Here is an 18,672-nt window from a genome sequence, read left to right on the forward strand (position 1 = left end):
TTACCCTAGGACAATACTAAAGTCCCTTATCCCATATGTCTTCAAGCCCCTAGGTCTTGTACTCTCTTTGGCCTGTCAGGTAGCTTTTATTGTATTTGAAAGGCTGGTAAGATTGTAGGTAACAATCCTCCATCTTGAGTCTTACTTTGCAAAATGAAAAAGCTGTTTCCAGTAACCTGCCCCAGATTTAACCTCAATTTAGATATGTTGTCCTCTTCAGTTTGTCTCATCTCTGCTGGCCTTCTTGGTCGTGCCTAAAGAGGAGGAGGCTTCTGTGGACAAACAGAATAACTGAGGCTCTTCACACACACTTCTTGAATTATAGTTGCTTTCAGACTCTTCTTTAGTTGATTTACCTTTCATTAGCTTGGTGCAACCCTTCCCGTGCAACATTAGACTGTTGTGATGCCTTAGGAGGAGAGAGCAGATCATCATTTGGCTCCTTATTCCATTCCAGGACCTTGCTGTTCATTCACTTTATTTTGTCTCTGCCCCCTCTCCCCTTTCCTATGTTTCGCACTCTGAACAGGACAGCGAGAAACAGACTAAATGTGCATGTGTCAGCCACACCTTGGAAAAAATAGTTTTCTGAGGCATGGCAACACCAATATGTAAAGGCTGTAAGAGTGTACACTTAAGTAAAGTCTTAGCCAAGGAGGGAGCTTAATCCTTGTATTTTTTAGCTTTGGAAATTCTGAACTGAGAAAACAAATACAGGAGCATCTTCAGGAAGTTTCAGAGCAAAAATCTTTGCATCTTGGCTGGACGCCTCCTGTTTGACTGAGAGTGGAGACAGCTATAGTAGAGCCATCTCCTCTAAATTTGTCCTATGTAGAAAGAATTAGAAATTTGTTTCGGGTCAGAGTACTGCTCTTTGAGGGACTTGTTACTTCTAAGAGTTTTTACACCAGAGTAATTATAAAATCATAACACTATATTCATATATTTAACTTATGTTTTTATTGATTTCATATTTTAAAAGCACAAAATAATGAATGGTTCTTGTGTTCATTATTAAAAAGCCAGACCTAACCCAAAGATCTTGCATATTAGCATTGTAATTATTAGTTTTACTTTATACCTAAAATACATATTTGTAATAAGGATTAGCAAATAATCATCTTTAACAGTGTCTATGGTTTTTTTAAATACAGAAAAAGAGGGGGTAAAAGACAAAAAGAATTCAGTGATGAAAAGAATATTATTCCAGAACTATTTGCTTTACTTCTTTTATTATAACCACATTTTATATTTATAAACAAACAGGAGAACATTTAACAAGAGATACTGAATAGTAAGTTTGTTAAGAATTATTGTTGTATTACTCATAACTGATCAAAAATAAGTTTACCAACTATTCTGTAAATATACCATGTTAGCTTTTTTAAAGACTAGCTTATATAAGTGTTTTGTGCTGGTTTCTAGCCAGGGTGTTAGGGATTTCCTTTTCAACATGAAAAAAAAATTAATCTTTTGGCACTTGGTTTACTTAAAGAAAACCGGAAATGGAACTTGTTATGCCGTACATTGTTTCAACGTGTCCTACACTAAAAGCAAATATTAAAAATCTCAAGCCATATTCTAATTAACTAGTAAAACCTGTTGCAACAAGGATAATGTAAGTAATTATCACTAGCAAGAAGTTCTGAAATTTGTACTAACATACTTTTCTGTTTCTGAGTAGTCCTAAAAAAAACAGTGTCTTGCAGTACTTCTGTAGGGTAAGCAATGTCTTAGTTACAGACTAAGACTAGGTCACTTAGCAAAATAGCAGCAGAGTTGGGAATATAATGCACGTCACAATATTTATAGTGTAACAGACAAAGCTCACTCCCTTTTTTCATTTCTAAGAATCCAGTAGCTGATGAGTTGGATTTAATTTAAGAATTGGGCTTGTTAATATCTGATTATTTTCAGATAATGGATATTACTGCTACTCCTCTTGCACCAAATATCCCTTGCCTTTGTCATAAACTAACTTTGCCAATACAAATTAATAATAAAGCTTTAAGGCTGCACATATTTTATATAGCATCCAAGATACTGTTTTACTTGAGTGATACTATATTTATTCAAATGAATTTATTACTGGGTTATTTCCTTTATTGTTAGGAATTTTCTCTCTTTAAATCATGATTACATATTTTAAGGAGTTAAAAATACTATGAATATTCCATAGGTTGATGCTCTGTAACATACTTAGCATAGTCTTGTGATATTGGTGTCAGTTCTGGTAAGACCCCTGCCAGACTTTTCAAGAAAAAAAAAATTAGGGTAATTTAAATAAATCTGTAGTACATCATTTTAAAGTCATTTATAAAGAAAGTAATCGCATCAGGCTAAAATCCTTAAATATGAGAGGTCTGTTCAAACCATAAGGTACGAATTCTTTAACTTCTTAAATGCTCTTGATGTTTTCATAAGCAAATTATTACACATTAATGTTATTTCCCTTTTTTACTGTTTTAATATTAAGGGTGTTTTAAAAAGACGAGACCAAATTCAAGCAGAGCTTGAGTCCAAAGTTGATGCTTTATCTACTAAAAAGGCAGAAAAGGATCTGGTAAGTATGTAAATCTTTCAAAATGTAATGTTGAATCAATATGGGCCCTATCCCAATTAAATGTTATGAGTTCCCCTGACAAAAACAAGGTCTCAAGCTATATACAAGGAATGCGCATTTCCTTACCTACTTTAGGAAAGTTTACCCATACAACTGGAACACTTTCAGCAAAGTCATGACTAAAGAGGTCACATCATCTTTAGGCAAGGAAACAAAATAAGGTTTTATAGAAAGGTAGTATTAAATGGATTCTTGGACATTTTTAAAGCATCTTCTTACAAGTTGACATTTATATTAAATGCTATAGTAACAACATTTTAGGGGAGAATTAAAAAATGGGCTTAAAGTTGGGCAAAAATGTTGGAATTTTTTTCGGGATAGTTTGTTAAGGTTTATGAAATTTCACCATTCTTGTTCCCATGGCCTTTGAATTTTAAAGTCTTTTTTATTTGGTTTTATCTTTAATATACTTTTTTATAGAAATCTCATAAATTACTTTCTTTTTTAAATTTGTCTCATTCAGTCCAGTCTTTTGTAGAATGGGGCAGATTAAGTAGATCTGATACAGTATGTAGCTTTTTTGTGTAGATTTTTGGGTCATTGTTAGCTGTCTGCTACAGCTAATAATGTATGCACTAGTCATGCAGGTCAATAAAATAATTTAAATAATAAGAATAAAATGTTATGACACGTATAAAACTTTCTCAGACAATAGTTATATCTCATCTTCTATAGTGCAGAAATTTTAATTGTCTGCTGCTGACGCACACATGATTGTATGCAGCAACTCTTTTTTACCCAGTCACAAAGGTACCATCTTGCCTCTAATTTAGCATTTACAAAAACCCTACAAAATGAATATATATAAAATGTCATTATGAATCAGTTAGGATTACATACCCACAAAAGCTTAGGAATGTAAAGGTTAGCTGCATCATGTTCTCTTCTCTCTAGCCACAGGCATACACAGATATATTGCTGACAATAGCAGTAATGTAAAACTGATGTAATGTAATGCAGCTATGTAATTAAGACAAAGTAAACCTCATATAGCATTGCACAACCATATTTCTTTTTGAGGGTTAGGGCAACTTTCCAGCATCATCCTTCTAGCCTTTTCAATACAACTTTTTATTACTCCAAGTATTTGCAATGTATATTAATTATTGAAAGGAGGAAGTCTTGTAAAGAGTTGTGTACAAGGAGGGCAAGTTGAGGGCACAGAAGTGTAGTATGTGTGATCTGTGGTATGTGTTAGCTGTAGAAATGTTCAGGTATTTGCCCTTTGATAGAGGAGTAGGGAGTACATAATTTTAAATGGCTTAACTAAAATTCACAAAAGCAAGGAAAAGTTATGTATAGGGTATGTGCGTGTTTATAGGGTGTAAAGCATTGCTGTCTGTTTTACAACAAAAGCTGGGAAGTGTGTGTGCATGTGCAGATGTTTGTGTGTTATAAGGTGAACTGGTAGCAACCTATATATTTAAGTGGTTTAATATTTCCTTTATAAAATATTGTTAGGACTGTTTAAGTAGAGTTCACACCTCTGTGGTTTGCAGCAGGCCTTTGGTGTTTGGCAGGAGAAGCACACTTTTGCCAGGCAGATGCTGTCTGTGTTCCTAGAAATTCAGTTTACCTTGTTGATACACAAATTTAAGCCACCACATTTTCGTGTGTATATTCTTTGGGAATTTTGTAGAATCCTACCAAGATAATAATTAAGCACAAACATTCAGATGCTCATCTGTATTGCCACCACAACAGCTGATGCTGTACTGGGAATGACTGAGACCTGTTAGAGTACCTGTAGCCGGTAAAGGAGAGACCCAGGCTAGGTTCTCCTTCCCCTGTATAAGACATGAATTGCCACTTGAGCTACATGAGTAACTACAGAAGCTGGTAGGAGGAGAAAAGCTGATTTTCCAATGGGAGTAACCATTATTGGGCTAGGTGTTGGGCTAGGTGTTGTATGCTGAAGGAACTCATGGAGAGTGGGAAACAGCTCAGTACAACTGAGTTTTTTCTCTCCCACACCCACTTTCCTCTTGGGAATGGAGGGAGTTGGTACCCAAACATGCCTCTTCTAGGATTAGCAGAAAACTTAGTAAATGCAGATTTATCATTATCAGTACAACCTTAGATTCTTCCTCTTTTTATGGCTGTATTATGAAAATATGTGCTTATAAACTTCACAACATTTTTTCCACAGGACCTGGCCTTAATAAATGCACAGTTTGGTCATGCAAAGAGACAGAAATATGACATTTCCTAACTTTCAGTTGCTTGACTTTGTGAGCTAAATAGGTTTCTTTTTGTGCAGTTTTACTGTTTGAAACATAATGCAATATAAATGGCACATAAAACAATAACTGAAAGATTACAGCATTTATTATTGTGTCTAAGCAGAAAAGATTTGACACACGAATTGTTTTCTGTTAGCAGTGTCATAATGGGCTTTCATGTAAAGATGAGCTATTAGAAGTCTCAGGCTCAGACCATTCTGGCACTTGAAATAGGTATTTGTATTACTCATTTGATTTCCTGGCAATAAATTAAACATAAGGAAATATTATCACTTTATTATGTCTCATGATACCTACAATATATACTGAAATAATATGCATATGTTTTTGTAAGTCTAGCCTTCTGGAAGGCCTGCAAGATAATACATAAATGTGTTTTTCATAAAGTAAGAAATTTGCTTCCATATATCTTTTAGTGTTATCTAATTTTGCTGTCACTATCTACTAATATGGTTTTGGTTTGCCCTGTGCTTCCTTTCCCACTTCTCCCTGGTAAAAAAAAAAAGAAAAAAGAAAAAAAGAAAGGGCCTTGTATAATCAGTAACTGGAGCAAGTGACTGTGCATGATATACTAACACGGTTACTGGGGATACATTACAATGTCTGCAAGCACTGAACTACACTCCCTGAAAGGGTGGTGTACTTTGCTTAGCCAACAGAGGGAAAATGGGGGTCATGGATCCCCTACACTTGGGTTAGAAAGGTGCAGGGGAACATCACTTAATCTGGGGGTTGACTGAAGGTCAACAGGCACTGGCTCATAGTGCATTTCTAGGGGTAAATGTTCTTCTATCCTGCCAGGCAGAGCCTTCTTCTTATGGGAAGAGAGTGGAACTAGGATGTCAGGGTTATTATGCAGATGGCTAAGTAGATGGAGCTTCTGCCTTCTCTATAGCAGAACAAGAAGTAAGGAAGTTAAGTTGAAACTACTGCAACATAGTTGGTAGCAAGTGTCTAGTGCTGGTACTCCTTCCATAGCATTGTGACTCTAAGCTTTTTTAGTTCAAGGTACCCCTCAGAAAATGCCAGCTGTTAGTTTTCATTCATTTTGTAGAAATATAATAGAGTGTTTCTTTCTGTTGCAAAGAGCTCAGACCACAACTGGTCAGAATGTTTTTGACATTATGGATTCCTGTTTCAAATCTCTGGGTTTATTTTGCAAATCATGTTTACACAGTTAACAGTGCTAATACTGTGTGGCATCCTGTATCACCCTTGAAAAGATCTCAAGGCATCCTGGTTGAGAATCACTGCCATAGGGGGTCCAATTTCTCGATAACTTGGAATTTGAAGTGAATTAGGGGAGGCAGTCTTAAAAAAGCTAAGAAACAGGGATTGAGACTCAAAGCATTTGTTATAATGAGAAAAAGATCCTTTTCTCTCTCAATCCTTATACCAAAGAATCCTTTTCTCTCTCAGTCCTCATCCCAGGAATTGACTGGGACCAAATTTGGAATGGGAGAGGGCTGACTGCAGTTCTCTACCAGGTGGATTGGTTAAAGAATGGCAAGGTAATTCCCATAAGATTTAAATTAACCAAGTTATGCTTAATAAAACTACATACCCTCCTGTGTGATCAAGATAAGTGTTACATGACTCTTATTGTGTTTAAATGAACAAAACTGGATAACTTATACTTTAGGATTAGATGGGCTGCTTATATTAATGGCCTGACCCACAGCCTCTTTTAATAATTGAAAAGACTCACGGATTTCCATGGACTTGAGTCAGACCCTAAGGCTCCATCCAGTACAGCAAAGTACTTATTAGAACTATGCAGGAAAAGATAATTCTGTTGTATAAAGGATGTCAGCATTTCCAAACTTGGTTTCCTTCTCACTCGGAATGAAAAACAAAGCTTTTGAAATTTTCTGTAGCAGGAAGTAGCAGAAGCCCCTACATCTCCAATCGCAAGATTGTTCTGAGTACTGGGGCTTCTGGCGAGCTGCAAGCTAGAATTCTTTGAACTCTCAGTTTTGGAGCTTCCCAGCAGCCTGCTGTGGGGCCGGAAGCCTAGGCTCTCCAGCAGTTCACCAGGTAACTCCTCAGGAGGTGGGCAGGTGAGCTGTCAAGAAAGAAGGTGGTGGCATAATTAGGGGTGGGTGAGCCCCTAGACACCAATTTAGATGGGGTGCAAAAATGGTTCAGAAGAGGAAATGAGAATGGCAGCTGACAGTATTGCTGTCCTGGTCACTGCTGCTGCTTCCAAGGACACAGAAATTACTTGTTATGCCCCTGAAACAAGGCAGAGACCTGATTGATTTCCTTTTGAATTTCACTGAAGAGAATTTCAGTTTGGATAAATTGGCAAATTCTGAGAAGGAAAAATGTTTCTTCTGAGTTTTTCCAGTAACTCGGGTACCTATGTATGTGCTTAACGTGAACTGCTATATTGAAGGTAAGTGAAATCTTGCAGTGGTTAAAAAAGTTAAAGTACTTAAATGTTAAACCTGCACAAAATATTTCTTAAACTGAGGCCAAAGAACATATATCCTTCTTGCATCGGATTATTATTAGCCTCTCCATATGAGTAGTGTCAAATTGCATTTCAGTACTGAGTTGCTCTTTGTTATGTTGGACACTATTGAGAATAAAAGTAAGAAGTATAAGGAAAAAGAGATGCAACAAGGAAAAGTGAACAAAGAATCAGATTTAAAAAGGAACAGTTACAGAAAGATGCAGCCTTGTTTTTCTGCTCTCTTGTAGGAATTTACAAAACTTGCTGTCATACAAAAACATGCAATTAAAAAACAATAGACTTTCGTTTCAATTTGTATATCTCAACCAAGTGTCTCCATTTTGCTGAAAATGGATGTCATTTGTGAAGGTGACAATTTGAGAGGCTTTTTAATAGTTCAGAGAAAAATTATATTTAACATTTGAAGAGCAGCTGTATAATACACTAAGATAGTTAAAATGTTTCAGATGGAAGCAATATTTAAATGTCATTCCCTTTACAGTAATGAGTAATTAAAGTTGCTTAGAAATTGGTCTTCACTTAGTCTTATAAATGTTGTACTACTCAATATTATGCTCAAATGCTAATTTGATTTAAACATAGAAAATATGTATTACACTTTATCATGGAAACAAGTCTATATACATTCTCACTTCCTAGCTCCAATTTGGGCAGCTTGTTTTCTTTTAAGACTATGTTTGTCTTTAAAGCCTGATTCAGTATTCTAACATGCCACCTTAGTAACTGCAAGCTATAAAGGTCAGTATTATTGAACTTATGAGCATTAGTTATTTTAGCTCAGAAAGAAAGAATCCCATATTACAATATTGATTATACTCTGTTAATTTTCTGTATTTAAAATGTTGCATCCTCACAGTCATCTGATTTTTATTATGTTGAAGTAAACCTTTTAAGATCCTTTTGTGTATAGCCTGTTCTTAAGCCTCCTTGGCTTAAGATTCATAGATTCATAGATGCTAGGGTCAGAAGGGACCTCAATAGATCATCGAGTCCAACCCCCTGCATAGGCAGGAAAGAGTGCTGGGTCTAGATGACCCCAACTAGATGCTTATCTAACCTCCTCTTGAAGACCCCCAGGGTAGGGGAGAGCACCACCTCCCTTGGGAGCCCGTTCCAGACCTTGGCCACTCGAACTGTGAAGAAGTTCTTCCTAATGTCTAGTCTAAATCTGCTCTCTGCTAGCTTGTGGCCATTATTTCTTGTAACCCCCAGGGGCGCCTTGGTGAATAAAACCTCACCAATTCCCTTCTGTGCCCCCGTGATGAACTTATAGGCAGCCACAAGGTCGCCTCTCAACCTTCTCTTGTGGAGGCTGAAGAGGTCCAGGTGCCTCAGTCTCTCCTTATAGGGCCTGGTCTGCAAGCCCTTAACCATATGAGTGGCCCTTCTCTGGACCCTCTCCAGGTTATCCACATCCTTCTTGAAATGCGGTGCCCAAAATTGCACGCAGTACTCCAACTGCGGTCTGACCAGCGCCCGATAGAGGGGAAGTATCACCTCCTTGGATCTGTTCGTCATGCATCTGCTGATGCATGATAAAGTGCCATTAGCTTTTCTGATGGCTTCGTCACACTGCTGACTCATGTTCATCTTGGAGTCCACTTGGACTCCAAGATCCCTTTTGGCTTCTGTTCCACCAAGCAGGTGATTTCCTAGGCAGTAGGTGTGCTGGACATTTTTCCTCCCTAGGTGCAGTACTTTGCATTTCTCCTTGTTGAACTGCATTCTGTTGTTTTCTGCCCACTTGTCCAACCTATCCAGGTCTGCTTGCAGCTGTTACCTGACCTCTGGCGTGTCCACTTCTCCCCACAGCTTTGTGTCATCCGCAAACTTGGACAGAGTACACTTCACTCCCTCGTCCAAGTCGCTGATGAAGATATTGAAGAGTATCGGTCCAACGACCGAGCCCTGCGGGACCCCACTGCCCACACCCTTCCAGGTCGATACCAACCCATCCACTACGACTCTCTGGGTGCGACCCTCTAACCATTTCGCCACCCACCGGACTGTGTAGTCATCTAAGTCACAGCCTCTTAACTTGTGTACCAGTATGGTGTGGGATACCGTATCGAAGGCCTTCCTGAAGTCTAAGTATACGACATCCACCCCTACTCCTGCGTCCAGGCATTTTGTAACCTGGTCATAAAAAGAGACTAGATTAGTCAGGCATGATCTACCTGCTACGAACCCATGCTGGTTTCCCCTCTGCATAATTTGTCCTGCCAGGCTCTCGCAAATGTGAGCCTTGATAATTTTTTCGGAGACTTTGCCTAGGATGGAGGTGAGACTGACTGGCCTATAGTTGCCTGGGTCCTCCTTCCTCCCCATCTTGAAAATGGGGACCACATTGGCCCTTTTCCAGTCCTCCGGGACCTGGCCTGTGCGCCACAAGTGTTCAAATATTACCGCCAGTGGCTGTGCAATGATGTCAGCCAGTGCCTTCAGTACCCTCAGATGGAGCTCATCCGGGCCTGTCGACTTAAAGGCATCCAGTTCCTCCAGGTGACTCTGCACCATCTCAGGGTCTATGCATGGCAGTCTGGTGCCTTGCTGCTGCCTCTACAATCCCAGTGAGACCCTTGTCCTGCCTCTCACTTGGGAACACTGAGGCAAAGAACTTGTTGAGGAGTTCAGCCTTGTCTCCCCTGTCCGTCACCAATTGCATCTGCCCATTTAGTAGGAGTCCTATTCCACCCTGGGCCTTCCTTTTACTCCCTCTATATCTAGAAAACCAATTTTTTGTTATCCTTTACTTGGGATGCCATCCTCAGCTCCACGGTAGCTTTGGCCCATCTAACTGCCTCCCGACAAGTCCGAGCAGAGGAGGTATACTCCTCTTTGGTAATCTCTCCCCGTTTCCACTTTTTATATGTTCCCCTTTTAGTCCACAGGCTGCCCTGGATTTCTCTGGTCAGCCAAGGAAGCCTCCTGGCCCCTTTCCCTCTTTTTCCTCGCATCGGGATTGTCTCCCTCTGTGCCCAAAGGATCATTTCCTTAAGGTACAGCCACCCTTCCTGGGCTCCCATCTCTTCAAAACTCCTACTCTGCAGTGCATCCTTGACTAATCGCCTGAGTTCATTGAAATCAGATTGTAGGGGAGCTATTAGGAAGGCTAAGGCAGAGATGGAACTGGGACTAGCGACCTGGATCAAAGATAACAAGAAATACTTTTTTAAATACATAGTGGGTAAAAAGAAGGTACCAAATAATGTGGGGCCTCTGCAGAACATGCTTGGTAATCTGGTGGTAGCACCAGATGACGAAGCTAATCTCTTTAACAGATTCTTTGCTTCCATTTTTTCCTGAGCAGGAACAGGGACATCCCCCCACACAGGGATTCCAGACAGACCCAGGGGAGGCATAGCCAGGCCCAGGGTTAGTGAGGACCTAGTCAGGGAACTTCTGGAGGGACTGGATGCATTCAAATCAGCAGGTCCTGAAGATCTCCACCCCAGAGTGCTTAGGGAATTGGCAGAGGTCATTCCAGGACCCATGGCACAGTTTTACGAGCACTCGTGGTGCTCTGGTGTGGTGCCTGATGACTGGGAAAGGGCAGTGTGGTCCCCATTTTAAAAAATGGGAGGAAAGAGGACCCAGGAAACTATAGGCCCGTTAGTCTTACCTTGGTCCTGGGGAAGCTCTTTGAGAAAATTATCCAGGAACACATCTGTGAGGGGCCAGCAAGGGAGTTTATGCTTAGGGGCAATCAACATGAGTTCATTAGAGGCAGGCCCTGTCAGACCAACCTGATGGCCTTCTATGACCAGGTCACAAAAGTCTTGGACACAGGTGCCGCAGTGGACGTAGTCTTCCTGGACTTTAGGAAGGCCTTCGACACTGTCTCTCACCCTATCCTCATTAAAAAATTAGGCATCTGTGGTGTCAACAACTACACAGTCAGATGGGTCACAATTTGGCTGGAGGGCTGCACCCAGAGTGTGGTGGTGGACAGGTCATTTTTGGCCTGGAGAGATGTGGGCAGTGGGGTTCCCCAGGGCTCGGTCCTCAGGCCCGCAATGTTCAATGTCTTCATCGGTGACTTGGACAAGGGGATTAAACGCACCTTGTTCAAGTTCACAGATGACACTAAGATGTGAGAAGTGAGCACGCTAGAAGAGAGGGACAGGCTACAACTAGATCTCGACAGGTTACAGAGGTAGGCGGATGAGAGTAGATGGGTTTCAATACAGACAAGTGCAAGGTGTTGCACCTGGGGAGGAAGAACCAGCAGCACACCTACAGGCTGGGGAACTCCTTTCTCATCAGCCCAGAGGCAGAGAAGGATCTTGGAATCATGATTGATTCCAAGATGAACATGGGCCAACAATGTGGGGATGCAGTCAGGAAGGCTAACCGCACTTTGTCATGCATCCATAGATGTATCACGAGCAGGTACTAGGAGGTGATCCTCCCCCTCTATGCAACATTGGTCAGGCCACAGTTGGAGTACTGCATCCAGTTCCGGGCGCTGCACTTCAGGAGGGATGTGGACAGCATTGAGAGGGTCCGGAGGAGGGCCACTCGCATGATTAGGGGACAGCAGGGCAGGCCCTACGAGGAGAGGCTACGGGACCTCAACCTGTTCAGCCTCCACAAAAGAAGGCCAAGATGGGATCTGGTGGCCATCTATAAACTTGCCAAGGGGGACCAGCAGGCACTGGGAGAGTCCCTGTTCCCCCGAGCATTACCGGGGGTAACAAAGAACAATGGCCATAAGTTGATTGAGAATAGATTCAGGCTAGATATCAGGAGGCACTACTTCTCTGTCAGGGCGGCTAGGATCTGGAACCAACTTCCAAGGGAAGTGGTGCTTGCCCCTACCCTGGGGGTCTTCAAAAGGAGGCTAGACAGCCATCTAGCCTGGGTCATTTGACCCCAGCATCCTTTCCTGCCTATGGCAGGGGGTCGGACTAGATGATCTGCTTAGGTTTCTACCGACCCTACCAACTATGAAACTATGGAGAGCAGGCCATATGAGGAGAGGCTGAGAGACATGGGACTGTTCAGCCTAAAGAAGAGAGGACTTAGAAGGGCCTTGTGGCAGCCTGTAAATATAAGGGGGTGTACATCAGGCCCTGGGGGAATATCTGTTCACCAAAGCACCCCAGGAGAAGACAAGGAATAATGGTCACAAACTGCTAGAGGATCACTTTAGATTAGACATAAGGAAAAACTTCTTTATGGTTCAAGTGTCCAGGATCTGTAACAGACTTCTCTCAGAGGGGTAGAAGCACCTGCTCTGGAAAACTTTAAAAAATGTCTGGACACTTGCCTTTCTGGAATCATCTGACCCCAGCAGTCTTTTCTGCCCAAGCACAGGGGGGGCTGGACCTGATGATCTCGTGAGGTCCCTTCCAGCCCTTAACATCTATGAATCTATCCCTGGCTGCCACTTTAAGAGTAAGAGCTGGGGCAGGCACAGCTTTAAGTGATGGCAGTAGCTCAGCTGGGAACTGTTTAGGAGTTTCCAGCATCTTTAAGACAGCTGCCCTCCTGCCCCCACTCTCAGAACCATACCCTTCCACTCTCGGGACCTATACACTACGCTCTCCCCACACCTGCTCTCCTGCAGGGCTTGCCCTGGGTGCCAACTCTGCTTATTACACCTCTGCTTTTTTTTCTCATGTCCTTGTGATAACGTATGCAGCAGAATTTGCAGATTTGTTGGAATCTGACAAGCCACGCCATGAGCATTTCTGCAATGGCCACAAAATTGCAACCTCTGGGCTGTCAACTGTGCACCTTAGTGCCTACACTACCCCAGATCCCACATCACTGCTGAAACCATTGCTTTTTGATTCAGAAGGCACTTTACTTTGATGCTGTCACTGAAATTAACGTTCAGCACTGAGGCTGGCTCTATTTTGCATGTGGGTTTTTTTATTTCTAAGCACTTTTTATGTCGTTTTAAATGTTTTGAACACAAATGTCAGATCGAACTTGTCAGAGTAATTTAGTAGTCAGAAATTTTGCTGACAATGTCATGAACTCTAATCTAATGTGAAAAGCATTTTTGTTATAGATGTGGAACTACAAACTGCTATAAGTGCTGATAAAAGGCTGTAGTGTAAAATCTTTAGATGTGTTAGTTGTTCTTAGCCACATGGAATGATTTAAGGAGGTTGTATAGGGTATTTTCAGGTCAATATAGTTGTCATTGCTGAGATTATTTGATAGTACTAAAATACACTTGCCTCACAACATGAACTTGGTGGCATTCTTTTTAAGGAATTCAAGAATATAAGTTCAGTTTATTTAATTCTGTCTTTCTGTGCAACAACGGAATGTTGTTATGATTTAACATGAAAGATGTAACCAAAAAAGCTCAATGTTTGCTTCTTATTGTGTTTGCAAAGAAGAGAGAATTAAGTTTCATTCAAGTGCAGAATTTTACAGGATTAATGCAGAATAAAAACAACAACAAAACTGAAAGAAAAATGACAATAAAAGCTGTGTTAACTGGCACTTTATTCGCCAGAAAACTATTAACCGGCATCCGAGTGACACAGCAAAAGCAAAACTGGAAGTACCACTTCCAGGGAACTTCCCGTTTTGCTTCTGCGAGCTGAGTTTTTCTTCACCACTTTTTCAGCCCATGGCCCAGGGCAAAGCAGCCTGTGCGAGAAAAAGTCTGTGCAGTGCCCCACTCCTCGTCCCCCGGCACACTGATACCGGGGAATCCACCAGATGATGCACATTTGATTAACTGGAATATTTGATTAACTAGCATCCCCCATTTCCAGGGGATGCCAGATAACAGAGCTTTTACCGTATTTAGAAAATAATTCTAAAATATCAAGGTGGCTGTTATAAATTTTGTTGGAACAAAATATATTCCAGTGGTGGAAATCAGACATAGCCTGAAGTCCAAATAGGTGAGAAACAGGCAAGGCAAAGATGACAGACCTCTGTGGTGCCAGCACACACACCAGGGCTTCAGTTATTTGTGAGGTGTAAAGCCGTTTTTACTCATTGCCATTTTTAGTAGAAGAATATTATAGCACTGTTTGTACTGAAATCTCTTGTATGTCTCTTAGAACAGTAAAAGTATCATAGTTTTTCACTGAGTCTAGGCTCTAGTCCTGCAAACACTTTTTGCTGTGCTAAACTACGTAATTCGGGAATCCCTTTGAATTCAATGGTACATCTTCTGTACACTGTGGGGGGTTGTGTGCATGCATACATGTATGTGTAAGGGTGGATGTGGGCTGGAGCAGGCACCAGGCAGGTGTTTGATTAGGGTGGCCATTTTAGAGCCCAGCTTCCTGGGCTGTGGCAGCAGTTTGCTGCCAGACAGCAAGGGAGAAACATCACACTGCTGAGCTACTGCTCCAGGAACATCTTGGAGGTAAGAGAAGGAGGTATGGGGAAGAAGGAGGCCCCTGGTCCTGGGCATGCACCCTGCTGGGAAAGGGAGGCCTGGTTGGACTGCCAGTGGTGTGGCAGCCCCATGTAAATACCAGGACTGCTAATCTTCCAAGTGAAAGGCAGGTCAGGGTGCCTCAATAACCTCAGCCCCCCATCATTTAGTGAGTTACTGGAGGGAAGTAGGGAGTAGTGGGGCCAGGTATGCCTAATAAGAGGCACCTGATCCCTAAAGGGTATAACACCCTGTGCCCTAATGAGAGGGCAGAGTGGGGCCAGGTCTGCTCACAGAGGAGTGCCTGAGCCCGCAGGGGTGTAAAACCCTGAGCCCTAGCAGGAGGGTGGAGTTGAGGCCAGGTACACTCACAGAGGAATACCTGAGCCTGTAAGGGTGAAGGACCCCAGGCCCCAGCATAGGGGTGGAGTGTTAGCCCGAAGAAGGGGCAAAGTGGCCCAGTAAGGGGCTAGGGGGCGAAGCTGGCCCATAGTTGATTGAACGTTCAGCCTAGTTCAGATGAGGGTCATGGGAGAGACCCAGAAAGCTGCGCTAGAGCTGTTTGAAGAGAGGAGAGCAAAGCCTGATGGCCTACAGGAGCCACTCAAAGGAGCAGGGTGGAATGACTGAGGCCCGATGGGGGCATGTGTGAAGGAGGTCTGGTGAGAGCATGCAGAGTGTGAGAGGCCCCAGTGAGAGGGGGACAGCGTGTGCATGGCCTGAGAGGGTAGTGTGCAAGAGACCTAACTGTGTGTCCAGTTTGACCTGGTCTTGAACGGGAGCTGTAACACACAGTGAGAGATCTGCAAGGCACAGGACACATGTAAGGGGAAGTCAGTGTGTATGTACCGCCCATGATGCAGCTGGGCATTCAAAGGGTAGCCTGCTGCCTAACTAACATCTTAATTAAATTACAGCAAGGCATGGCAGGTGAACAAGGCAGGCGGTTTGCCCATTGACAGGAGGTGGACTGATATTGAGATTGGGCCTTTGAGCTTGCCCCTGTCACAGCAGAGATTTGTGTTCACATAAGAAGTCTTATGAGGGCTGCTTGGGTCCTTCACCTGGATTTAGAGAGAACTTGAAGTGCATATTCTTTGTATATATATATATTTTTTTTTTTTTTTTCTTTTGTGGATCTAGCTTCCTAGGAAGCATTCACCAATAATATGCCTAATCTTGAAAAAAAAAATCCACTTACAACATTTTATTATTTAAATACAATTAAGTAAATAGTTTTCAGTTCTCTCATTCTCTCACTTCATTATTTTGACTTTAGCTTACAGTATCTCAGTTTGCTTCCATTTATCATTGTGCTATTTGAGTCAGAATTTAAAAAGTTGATAAATGTATACTAAACTCTTAATATTTAGTATTTCATTCTTTAATGCCTGATGTTCTAGTAAACCCTGGGTTTGTTCTGAAGAATTTCACTTATGCAGAAATAAAAATAACTTGATAATTTTTTGCCAAATGTTCATAAATTTTAATAAAACTAGAAATTTCCCCCAGCTGTAAAGATGAGAACCAGCAGTAAAATGGGGCAGGTTTGGTAAGAAGAATGAAGAACCCCAAAGAAAGTTCAAACAGTAGGTTACCAGCACAGAGCAAGCATTTTATGATAGCCAGGACATTATGAGGGAAGGCTGCTGCACTTAAAGTACGCTAGGCACTTAAAGCAAAAACTCCTTTAAGTGCCTACCTTATCTCATACAGACTCCAAATAATTCCTTTACATCCTCCATCAAACCCAGAGAATGCATTATATATTGTCTTTCCCTTTCTTTACTCAGAATTACAAACATTTGGAATAAGGGAAGATGGATGGGAAGATTTTGCTGAGAATTTTGGCATTCTGTCCACATTCAGTTTTAGTATTTTCATAGATTTCATAGACATTAGGGCTGGAAGGGACCTCGGAAGATCATGGAGTCCAGCCCCCCGCCCAAAGGGCAGGAAGTCAGCTGGGGTCATAGGATCCCAGCAAGATAAGCATCCAGTTTCATCTTGAAGGTGTTCAATGAAGGCGCTTGAACAACCTCCGGCGGCAGGCTGTTCCAGACCTTGGGGGCTCGGACAGTAAAGAAATTCTTCCTTATGTCCAGCCTGAAACGATCTTGTAGTAGTTTGTGACCATTCGACCTCGTCATCCCTTGGGGCGCTCTGGTGAACAAACGTTCCCCCAGATACTGGTGGTCACCCCTGATAAACTTGTAGGTGGCCATCAGATCACCCCTGAGCCTGCGCTAAAGATCCCCAGGGCTCTCAGCCTGTCATCGTAGGGTCTGCTTCCCTGACCTCTGATCATGCGCGTGGCTCTTCTCTGGACTCTCTCAAGCTTCTCCACATCCTTTTTGAATTGTGGAGCCCAAAACTGGACGCAGTACTCCAGCAGCGGCCTCACTAAGGCTGAGTACAGGGGGAGAATGACGTCCCGGGATTTGCTTGAGAAGCATCTATGGATGCAAGCCAGCGTTTTGGTCGCTTTACTAGCCGCAGCATCGCACTGCAGGCTCATGTTCATCTTGTGGTCAATGATGACCCCCAAGTCTCTTTCTTCCATAGTGCTAGCCAACATAGCACTGCTGAGCCTATAAGGATGCTGCAGGTTTTTTTTCCCCAAGGTGGAGAACCTTGCATTTATCGGCGTTGAACACCATCAGATTCTCGTCCGCCCGCTTGCTGAGCCTGTCCAGGTCAGCCTGGATCATCCGCCTGTCTTCTGGTGTGGATGCTTTGCCCCAAAGTTTGGTGTCATCTGCGAACTTGGCCAGTCCGCTTCTGACTCCAGTGTCCACATCATTAATGAAGATGTTGAACAGTATGGGTCCAAGGACAGAGCCCTGGGGGACCCCACTGGTCACAGGACACCACGATGAGTGACTTCCATCAATTACTACCCTCTGGGTCTGACCCTGGAGCCAATTTTCCAGCCAGTGGATCGTGGAGGACCCAAGGCGACGATTGGCCAGTTTCTCCAAGAGACGATCATGGGACACCAGATCGAAGGCTTTTTTGAAGTCAAGATATATGACATCAATCTCATCTCCCTTGTCCAGGTGATAGGTCACCTGGTCGTAGAAGGAAATGAGATTGGTCAAGCAAGACCTACCCGCAACAAACCCGTGCTGGCTATCCCTTAAGATGTTGGCGTTGGCCAGTCCATTAAGGATGGCCTCTTTAATAAACTTTTCTAAGATCTTCCCCGGGATAGAAGTCAGGCTGATGGGCCTATAGTTAGCCGGATCCACTTTCCTCCCTTTCTTGAAGATAGGCACCACATTGGCCTTCTTCCAGTCTTCGGGCAGTACACCAGAGCGCCAAGAGTTTTCAAAGATCCGCGCTAGAGGCTGGGCTATGATGCTCGCCAGCTCCTTGAGTACCCTGGGGTGAAGATTGTCAGGGCTGGCTGACTTGAAGGTATCCAGCTTCTCAAGATGTTCCTTCACAAAGTCAGCATTAATGGAGGGCAGGGGATCACCCTCACCCGGACTTCCCGGCCCTGTAGCAGGCATGGGCGTCCCATGGGGCTGATGAAAGACCGACGCAAAGTACCTATTTAATAGGTTGGTTTTTTCCTGGGCGTCAGTTGCCCCATTTGGTTCAGCAGGGGTCCAATGTTGCCCCTGCTTTTCCTCCGGCTCCCCACGTATCTGAAAAAGGACTTTTTATTGTCCTTGATGCTCAAAGCTAGCTGGAGTTCAGTTGCAGCCTTGGCTTTCCTGGTCAGCTCCCTACAGGACCGGACCAGTGCAGAATAATCCTCCTTGGAGGTGACTCCCATCCTCCATCCTTTGTAGGCCTTTCTTTTTAGCCTCAGGAGGTCTGCTAGGTCCCTGGAGAGCCAGGGGGGCTGCTGTGCCCTCTTGCTGCCTTTCCTCCGAGATGGAATAGACTTAGTTTGTGCATTGAGGATTGCTCCCTTGAGGAGCAACCACTCTTCTTGAACTCCCCTCTCCCTGTGGTC

General features: G+C 42.9%; 1 protein-coding gene across 2 annotated transcripts in view; it reads left to right on the forward strand.

The window, feature by feature from the left end:
* Positions 1-18,672, forward strand: part of SNX7 (sorting nexin 7) — a 68,155-nt gene that overhangs the window by 23,353 nt on the left and 26,130 nt on the right. For both annotated transcript variants that reach the window (XM_014599774.3, XM_006263170.4), the window contains exon 7: positions 2,477-2,563. In XM_014599774.3, coding sequence (XP_014455260.1) covers positions 2,477-2,563 — 87 coding nt within the window. The remainder of the gene's footprint in view (positions 1-2,476; positions 2,564-18,672) is intronic.

This window comes from Alligator mississippiensis, chromosome 5 (genome assembly GCF_030867095.1).
Source record: "Alligator mississippiensis isolate rAllMis1 chromosome 5, rAllMis1, whole genome shotgun sequence".
Taxonomy (NCBI): domain Eukaryota; kingdom Metazoa; phylum Chordata; order Crocodylia; family Alligatoridae; genus Alligator; species Alligator mississippiensis.